General features: G+C 47.6%; 2 protein-coding genes across 3 annotated transcripts in view; one reads left to right on the top strand and one right to left on the bottom strand.

The window, feature by feature from the left end:
* Window positions 1–463, top strand: part of LOC310810477 (uncharacterized protein) — a 21,762-nt gene extending 21,299 nt beyond the window's left edge. For both annotated transcript variants that reach the window (XM_083678249.1, XM_083678248.1), the window contains exon 8: window positions 1–463. This exon is cut by the window's left edge and continues 444 nt beyond it. The gene's annotated coding sequence lies outside the window, so the exon portion shown is untranslated.
* A 2,492-nt stretch (window positions 464–2,955) lies between these two features.
* The window catches only part of fxyd5 (FXYD domain containing ion transport regulator 5), a 13,389-nt gene continuing 6,344 nt past the window's right edge, over window positions 2,956–10,000 (bottom strand). The window contains exons 6-10 of the mRNA XM_083679708.1: window positions 9,386–9,451; window positions 8,992–9,021; window positions 8,109–8,183; window positions 7,560–7,605; window positions 2,956–7,045 (exon numbers count right to left, since the gene is read on the bottom strand). Of these exons, the coding sequence (XP_083535834.1) occupies window positions 7,021–7,045; window positions 7,560–7,605; window positions 8,109–8,183; window positions 8,992–9,021; window positions 9,386–9,451 (242 nt within the window). The 3' untranslated portion in view covers window positions 2,956–7,020. The remainder of the gene's footprint in view (window positions 7,046–7,559; window positions 7,606–8,108; window positions 8,184–8,991; window positions 9,022–9,385; window positions 9,452–10,000) is intronic.

Below are 10,000 nucleotides of genomic sequence, written 5' to 3'. Positions count from 1 at the left end.
TCATTTGCAAGAAGACAAAAACTACCCGTCAAATTAGCAGTTAATCCTTTGAGTGGCTATGCTATGCTATGCTATGTGTCAGTGTGTCTCTATATCAGTGTTTAAGTGGTGTGTTGAGGCCCGGCTGGTCTGAGTCAGAGGGGAGTGGGTGTGTTATTGTTAGAATGAGACAAACTGGTCTGAACCCAGTACCAATCCAGACCAGTTCTTCTCCTCTTTAACTACAACAACCTGACATCTCCTGAGAGAGAGAGAGAGAGAGAGAGAGAGAGAGAGAGAGAGAGAGAGAGAGAGAGAGAGAGAGAGAGAGAGAGAGAGAGAGAGAGAGAGAGAGAGAGAGAGAGAGAGAGAGAGAGAGAGAGAGAGAGAGAGAGAGAGAGAGAGAGAGAGAGAGAGAGAGAGAGAGAGAGAGAGAGAGAGAGACACACACACACACAGGGAGAGAGAGAGTGAGAGAGAGAAAGACGTTCTGAACTCAATGGCCCTCTTGTGCGTCGGAGAGAGAATTAATGGACCGCCGTGAAGGATGACGCTGTTCTCTTTTTTTTTCCTCCTTTTTCTTTTTGAAAGGCTTTTCGCTCATACATCCCCAACCTCTCTGGTTGTAAACAGCTCTGCTGCCGTCGAGCAGAAGTAGATTAACGCTTTATTTGCTTGGGTGGTGGAGGGGTGGGGCGGTGGGGGGAGGGCTGGGGTGGGGTGGGGGGGGGAAGGGTGAGGGGAGGGAGGGGGTGAAGTAAGAGGGAGGGTTAAGGGAGGGAGGGTGAAGTAAAGGAGAGGGGGGGAGGGAGGGAGGAAGGGGGGGGTGAATTAAGCGGGAGGGAGGAGGAAGGGGGGGGTGGGGGAGGTGAGACATCTTGAGAATCAAATCAACTGTGGAGGCGGGGGGGTTGTGGGTGATTAGGGAAATACCCACACTGCACATGTTTCATTCATGCTGAGTACTCCGACCTCTCCCTCTCTCTCCCTCCCTCTCCCTCTCTCTCCCTCTCTCTCTCTCTCTGCGTCCCTTGCTCCGTTTCTCTTTTCATTTAAATGGAAATCAATCGTGCCCTCTGAACAAAAGCAGCTCGGGCCGAGGTGGCTGACGCGCCGACTTCCTCCTCGCGCTACAGAGACAGGAAGTTGTTTTGGCAGGGGTCGGAGGGGGTCAGGGGAGAGAGGAAGGCGGACATGATGTACTCTGGCGTGGCGGGGCGCCACAGAGGCAGCGACACGGGGGGGGCGGGGGGCGGGGTCACTGTGGAGTAAAACAGGTGTAGCGTTGAAACCTGTCACTCTGTTAAAACACCCAAACAGCTTCCTCTTCCTGCTCCACTCTCTACCGTACTGCTGTGATGTCATCAGCTGGGGACGTGGCCTGGCTGTAGGGTACAGAGGCACCCTTGTTAGATATGTCATTATAGCATGGGATCTGTATGAAGACCGCCAATATGTCCTAGCGGATGAAATTCAAGCAGTTGCTCTGAGAAACAGGTTCTACTTGTGTGTGTGTCTCTGTGTGTGTGTATGATATCCAATAAGCATCACAAGCCCAGTAAGTCTTTCTTCTGTGTAATTTAGCTCAGACATTTCAAAAGCAGTTCCATTAGACATAGAACACAGTACAAAATCATTTCACTTTCTCTCTCTTTGTAGTCTAACCAGTCAGACTGTTCCAGTCAAGCCACATTACCACACCAATACAACCACAATACAGACATCATGGGCAGAGGCAAGCATTATGTTACCATATATATATATATATATAGTATTTTTAAACAGCCAATAACCGGACATTCGCTACAAGTCCAAACTATGTTTTGATTCAGCTTGATGCTGTGTTTGTGGGTATTACTCTCTCCTCAGTCTCATTATGCTCTCCTCGGCTCTGCTCTCCTCTCCTCTCCTCTCCTCTGCTCTCCTCTCCTCTCCTCTGCTCTGCTCTGCTCTGCTCTGCTCTGCTCTCCTCTCCTCTGCTCTCCTCTCCTCTCCTCTCCTCTGCTCTGCTCTGCTCTCCTCTCCTCTCCTCTCCTCTCCTCTCCTCTCCTCTCCTCTCCTCTGCTCTGCTCTCCTCTCCTCTCCTCTGCTCTGCTCTGCTCTCCTCTGCAGAGACAACAAAAGAGAGTGTCCTCAGGCCTTCACTCTCTCCAAAGAAAGGGATGTTGGATGTTGGATACATCTTTTAGTGTTTTTTAGGAAAAGGGCTTTCATGGAAAGTAAGTTTCTCAAGGTTCTCCGTGTTTTTTAGTTCTAGAGACATAAAGAGAAAGGAGACCGCCTATGACACTGGCTGGCCCCAGGCCTAGGCCCCGCCACACACACACACACCGCTAACCAGGGACGTGTGTCTGTGTCTGTGTCTGTGTCTGTGTGCGCGCCCCTTTCCCCTGCCATTCTCAAAGTGCCCCTCCTACCCTGCCACCCAAGTGCCATAGACGCAGATAGAATAATAACCTGAACATTGGAGGAAGGTTGATGTCTGTTGTGCTGTGGCAGGGCTCCTGCCCTCTCTGGGCTCCTGCCCTCTGTGGCTGGGCTCCTGCCCTCTCTGGGCTCCTGCCCTCTCTGGGCTCCTGCCCTCTCTGGGCTCCTGCCCTCTGTGGCTGGGCTCTTGCCCTCTCTGGGCTCCTGCCCTCTGTGGCTGGGCTCTTGCCCTTTCTGGGCTCCTGCCCTCTGAGGCTGGGCTCCTGCCCTCTCTGGGCTCCTGCCCTCTGTGGCTGGGCTCTTGCCCTCTCTGGGCTCCTGCCCTCTCTGGGCTCCTGCCCTCTGTGGCTGGGCTCCTGCCCTCTCTGGGCTCCTGCCCTCTCTAGACTCCTGCCCTCTCTGGGCTCCTGCCCTCTCTAGACTCCTGCCCTCTCTGGGCTCCTGCTCTCTCATGTGATGTCTGTGTGTAGCATTATTACAGTTCATACAGAGGTGGCTCGGTGCTTAACAGTAGTGGTTAACTAGCGATTACTCTGTTGCTTGATGATGATAGGCCTGTGATGATAGCCCGACTAGGACTTAACGGTTGATGTTCTTGATCAATTTCAGGGAAGACGCTTTGCTGCACAGCAACACTGTACTATGCAATCTGTGTAAAAAAAAAAAAAAAAAAAAAAAGGTTTTTATTTGACTGGTAGGTTTATGTATTATAACTGTGTTTTATTTGACTGGTAGGTTTATGTATTATAACTGTGTTTTACTGCATTCTTTATATTCTTATCAGGGGGAGGCTGGCGGAGGCAGAAAACGGAGGACAGGCTTGTTCCTCATTCCATCCCATGCGTTGCAGTGAGACCGTCCTCCGGTTTCTACCTCCACCGGCCTCGCTCCGGTTCACATTATATTTCATAACGTGTTCTTAAGTACACATATCCATCAGTACTTTTGTTTTTATGTCGAATAATCTTGTACATTTGTGATGTTGTTTGCCAAGGGTGATGGAGATTCATCTATCATTGGTCACATGGAGACAAGCCAGCTCTCTCTCTCTCTCTTCTCCAGTCCTGCCCCCGCTCAAGTACACTTCATGCAATACAAAGGGAAGCAATAGTCACTGTTGGCAAATCAATAATACAAGGACATTGCTTGTATTTTGTGAGACATCTATGCACAGGGGAGGCTTGTGGAGGTGGACATCAGAGGACGGGTTCTGTTTGTAACGCATGGAATGGAATGAGGAGTGGTTTGATACCAATCCGTATTCCGTTCCATGCATTACAATGAGCCCGCCTCCGGGTTCTACCTCCACCAGGCCTTATGTAGGGGTTACGAATGCTTCATTAACTCTTTATAGTGCATTATCCTTGGTTTAAAGTGGGACTACCTGAGTGGCCTTTGCAACAGACTGATCTCTACTGTAATGACGATCTGTCTGCTGCCTTCTACTGCACACATACACCACTGTATGTATATAGCTCAGACATATTCTGTAATATCACCAATTTTCACATTAAAATGCGTTCCGTCACTATTTGTGTCAGTGTGTTGACTTCTCTGCCGGCCCTCCTGTGTGTGCGTGTGCAGCAGAGGTTTGGGCCGCGGGAGGAGAGCTTTAATCTAGAGCTGTTTGGCTCGTCTAAAGAGAGGCAGAAAACCACTAAGAGGCTTAGACAGTTCTCACTAATCGTCACATTAAGCTGGGTCTGTTTCTGAGTGAAAAACACACGCATACACACACACACACACACACACACACACACACTAAGGAAGCATTGGAGGAAGAGGAAGTGACTTTGCTTGGCTTTATTTTTAGGTGCTGATATAGCTTGATGGTTTCGAGGAGATTAACAGATACAGCATGTGTGCGTGTGCGTGTGCGTGCATGTGTGTGCGTGTGTCTGTGTGCGTGTGTATCTTTTGGATAGCTTTTATATGTCTGTGTTCCCCCTCTGTTACTGTGGTATTGATTCCAAGGTCAAGAACAGAAAGGAAAACATATCCCTCAGTAGCAGACACAGCCGGGAGTAAACACTAACACTCAAAGGAACAAAAATAGCCTCAGACTCTTGCTCCAATGAAATAGCAATTCAATAAATGAAATATAATCATATTATATTATTATTACCCCCAGACCCATAACAGTGCAGATATGTTCTTCTTCATTGATTCCACCGTCTCCATAGAGACATCATAAAGACAGAGCAACATCCTGTCCAGAAACAGAAAGTGTGATTAAGACATGACTCGTTATTTCATTATCCACCCAGACTCGACCAATCCATTTCAGACCTCGGTTGGGTTTGCGTGCGGTAATGGAAATAACATTGAGCAGAGATGAGCCGGAGGATTAGCAGGTGTGTTTCTCACTCTGTCAGCGTGATTCATCCTGCTCGGTTTACAGTGTTTCTATAACATCACAGGGAAGGTGTTCACGCGCGGCAGGAGGGCTGGAGAACGCACTGAAACTTGACTTGTTTGATGCTTTTAGCATTTCTGTCCTGTTTATCTGATATTCACTATGAAATGACTTGGTGATAATCAGCCTTTTAAAATATATATATATATGTATACACTCACCGGCCACTTTATTAGGTACACCTGTTCATGGTCAAGACGACCTGCTGAAGTTCAAACCGCATCAGAATGGGGAAAAAAGGGGATTTAAGTGACTTTAAATGTGGCATGGTTGTTGGTGCCAGACGGGCTGGTCTGAGTATTTCAGAAACTGCTGATCTACTGGGATTTTCACGCACAACCATCTCTAGGGTTTACAGAGAATGGTCCGAAAAAGAGAAAATATCCAGTGAGCAGCAGTTCTCTGGGCGAAAATGCCTTGTTGATGCCAGAGGTCAGAGGAGAATGGCCAGACTGGTTCGAGATGATAGAAAGGCAACAGTAACTCAAATAACCACTTGTTACAACCAAGGTATGCAGAAGACCATCTCTGAACGCACAACACGTCGAACCTTGAAGCAGATGGGCTACAAAAGGGGGTCCAACCCAGTACTAGCAAGGTGTCCCTAATAAAGGGGGTCCAACCCAGTACTAGCAAGGTGTCCCTAATAAAGGGGGTCCAACCCAGTACTAGCAAGGTGTACCTAATAAAGTGGCCGGTGAGTCTATATATTGGGTGAAGACGTCCATGTCAATCCTGACGCTGACGTGGCACTGGGTGCTGAAATGTTGCTTCCTTGACAGGGGGAGGCTGGTGGAGGTAGAAATCGGAAGACGGGCTCATGGAAGGCATGGAATGGGACGAGGAATGGTGTCAAATGCAACGCCGTTCCTCATTCTGTTCCATTACAACGAGCCCGTTGATTTCTACCTCCACCAGCCTCCTCTGTTGAATATGCTTTTGGGAGCGACTGAGTGTGTGACTTTCTATATTTAACCTTTGACAATACAACACATCTGGCAGCTTCTTAATAACTACTGGCATTTTCTGGCATTTGCTACAATGAACCCCCCCCCCCACACACACACTCATACAGAGCAGGTTCGAAATGATTACCAAGTAATGAAGGACAATAAAGCATTTTCCCACAATTCCTACAACTGTAATTTTATGTGGCCATATATTGGTATTTCTCTAACCCAGAACAAAGACAGAGAGAGAGAAAGAGAGAGACTGAGAGAGAGAGAGAGAGAGAGAGAGAGAGAAAGAAAGAAAGAGAGAGAGAGAAAGACAGAGAGAGAGAGATAGGGAGACTGTTTAGTTAGATTAAGCTGTCAAAGTCAGGATGAACTTGTATAATATCAGAGCATATGAGAGTCACAGAGATGAGTCATGGATGGGATTTATTAGACACAATGTCTCCACATTTTGAGATCATATCTGCATGATAATGTCTGAAAAAGATAGATATGAAAATTGGCTTCTTGGAACAAATCAAACGGCTTCGTGGAATATTTAATACGGAGATAAGGAGGCAGTACTTGTCGCTGTGCTCTAGGGGGCACCACTGAGCTGTGCACCGAATAGGTTTTTATTGTAAATGATAACATTTTATGACCGTGTCGAAATTCATTCTGCATAGAAAACACCGCTGGCTATGAAACAAGTGAACATTGTGAATGCAGGCAGTCTGTTAGTCAGTGTTTAAGGCACAGAGGGTGGGAGGCAGTCTGTGGATCAGTGACAGTGACTGTCTTACTGCAAGCTGACAGGGTTAAAGACACACCTCTGATATAACCTCGTTACCACACAACACACAACCCTTATCTCCTGTTCTCATCTCTGAGGAGAAAGACATAGAGTTCTGTCTGACAGTGACCCCGCGCACACACACACACACACACACACACGCATAGATGCCATTTAGCTGACGCTTTTATCCAAAGCGACTTACATTACAGTGAGTACAGACATTTTTCAGTATATATGCTCCCAGCGGGAACGACACGCACACACGCACGCACGCGCACACACACACACACACACACACACACACACACACACACACACACACACACACACACACACACACACACACACACACACACACACAGGGCTTGTCGTCGACGTCAAGCAACGGCTGTTGTCTTCCTGAACCTCTGGTGAACTCCGGTGGTTACCTCAGGCCACTCCTGACGCAGGTCCCCACCCCCCTTTTTTTAATTTCTCGTCACTTGGTATGACCTGGGAAATAGAACACACAAGACATTATGAATCAAACGTCAATCAATCACACATGAATCTGTCAGACTGTCAATTCATCAAAACAATGAGCAGAAAGATTAACAGCACGGCACACGGGAGCCTGTTCCTCATACAGGCCATCCGTCACCGTGCGGACCTCAGTCAGCATTCCATTCAGCTGTGGTGATGGATGTGAGGCGGGACATTAAACATATTTTATTCCAGCAGTGCAGTTTCCATGCTTACAGTGCAGTATTTGAACATGTTTATGTACTGTGGTCAATTAGATAATCACTTAGGTCACCTTAATATACTGTCGTTCTGTGGGATAGCTGTCAACAAACACACACATGCGCACGCGCACACACACACACACACACACACAGTGGAACAACAAACACTAGCGTGGTGTGTGTGTGTGTGTGTGGCCAATCAGTGGCCGTGTGTGTGGCGTGTGTGTGTGTGGAGCGGAACGTGGCGTGTGTGTCCAACCAATGGGAGTAGGAGTACTTACTTTCCTTTACCCACATGGCACCTGGGAATCCGACTCATTTTACTACCTGTGTATGAAAGAGAGAGAGAGAGAGAGAGAGAGAGAGAGAGAGAGACACACACACACACACACACACACACACACACACACACACACACACACACACACAGGATGTTAGAGGTTGCGCAATTGTTAGGTAAGGGTCAACTAATAAAATAGTGTAATATGTTGTGTAGATGGAAATCGAGATGGTCAGGTGGTCAGAGATGGTCAGGTGGTCAGAGATGGTCAGGTGGTCAGAGATGGTCAGCTGGTCAGGTGGTCAGAGATGGTCAGCTGGTCAGGTGGTCAGATGGTCAGGTGGTCAGAGATGGTCAGCTGGTCAGGTGGTCAGATGGTCAGGTGGTCAGAGATGGTCAGCTGGTCAGGTGGTCAGAGATGGTCAGGTGGCCAGAGATGGTCAGGTGGTCAAATGGTCAGATGGTCAGACATGGTCAGGTGGCCAGGTAGTCAGATGGTGAAATGGTGAAATGGTCAGAGATGGTCAGGTAGTCAGGTGGTCAAACTCACAGCTGATGACCATGATGCCTAGGATGAAGAGCATCGCTGCAATGGATAACCCAGCATAACGGAGCTTGTAGTAGTCTGAAGAGAGATACAGAGGTAGTACAAATTAGAGATATGGAGAGATACAGAGATAGTACAAATTAGAGATATGGAGAGGAACAGCCTGAACAGAGATAGTAGATATTAGAGATATGGAGAGGAACAGCCTGAACAGAGATAGTAGATATTAGAGATATGGAGAGGAACAGCCTGAACAGAGATAGTACAAATTAGAGATATGGAGAGGAACAGCCTGAACAGAGATAGTACAAATTAGAGATATGGAGAGGAACAGCCTGAACAGAGATAGTCCAAATTAGAGATATGGAGAGGAACAGCCAGAGCAGAGATACTCAACGTATTAGACATAAATACAGTAGACATATTAGATACATACACAGGTATAGATAGACTAGACTAACATTAGACATATGTTGAAATGTCTTTATTGAAATGGTTAATATAGCTAATATTGACAGTGTGACTCATTACAACATCTAAATAAAAGCACAGAAGTGGAGCAGGGGAGGCTGGTGGAGGTAGAAATCGGAGGACGGGCTCATTGTAATGCACGGAACGGAATAAGGAATGGTATCAAACATCCTCAATCCATTCCATGCATTACAATGAGCCCGTCCTCCGATTCCTACCTCCGCCAGCCTCCCCTGGAATGGAGTATCTCCACCGTCTCTCCAGTGCTCACACCAGAGCAGTCACATGGAGTTCGCTGCCTCCGTCTGTGACTGCTGGCATTCTGCATGGAGAAGCGGCGCAAACCCAGTCTCTGGTTTTAGTTGTTATTCTTTTTCTTTTTTTTGTCGGGGGGAATATAAACACCGTCTCTTACCGTATGTGAACGGTTCGTCCCATGTCGGCTCTGTGATGAGAGAACAACATGGAGGTTATCACCCAGCCGGCACCACACCGTCCGCCCAGTGCTAACTTGAGATCCGTGGGCGTAACTCAACGTTTATGCGCACATTTCTCATTGACCTCGACGCATGAAAGTCAGAGTTACCCTCGCGGCTCTGAAGTTAACATCGGGACCATATTGTCTAGCTTATGTTGTTTGTTTTCTTAGCCTACATTTCTGTAATGATACGTGTATGCGTGCGTGCGTGTGTGCGTGTGAGACAGCAGGGAAATTGTGATGCTGTCAAATCTTCTATGTGTTAACAGAACAACCTGAAGCCTTCTGCGTGCTAGACCACGCTGCAACTAGGAGGCAACCGTGTGATTACCCCAGACGACGCGGGTGGCGGTGGTGGAGGTACGTCCACGGGTGGAGGGGGTGGGGCGTGATGTCACTACAGGCGATAAAAAGAGGAGAGGAGAAAAAAAAAAAAAAAGATTAGCTTCTCCGATATGGTTTAATTTGGAACACGGCGTGCCTCAACTCCCAGTGCGTCGAACATTCATGAAGCTCATATTGTTAACTGTGCGGTATTACTCCTGATATTGGAAAATCATTTTCCTCTGGAAGCATATTGATTCCTCCCCCCCCTCGTACAGACTGCTGCATAATTACATCTAGTTAAATTCCAGGTGCATCCCTTTTTTAATTGAATTTCGGCACATTTCAATGGGATGACTCTCACAGGAAATCCAGTGTTTCTAATGAGTCTTTTTAAAGCGTATCAGCCTTGTCCCTGGCTGACTGGCACAGTGAAATCCTCAGCCTCACTCTGTACTTCTGGACAAGGACCAAGAAGTTGAACACTTTCTAATGACCTGCTAATTAGGTTTGAGGTCGCAGGCCTCTCTGGTGTGAAAGACGTTGGCAGGGCGAACAGGAGAACCTTCATAGAACAGCATTCAGTCACTATCAGTCCCACAGAGGGGGCTCTCCACCAATT

The sequence above is a fragment of the Argentina silus genome (genome assembly GCF_951799395.1).
Source record: "Argentina silus genome assembly, chromosome: 10".
NCBI lineage: Eukaryota > Metazoa > Chordata > Actinopteri > Argentiniformes > Argentinidae > Argentina > Argentina silus.
This window is presented reverse-complemented; position numbering and strand designations above follow the sequence as displayed.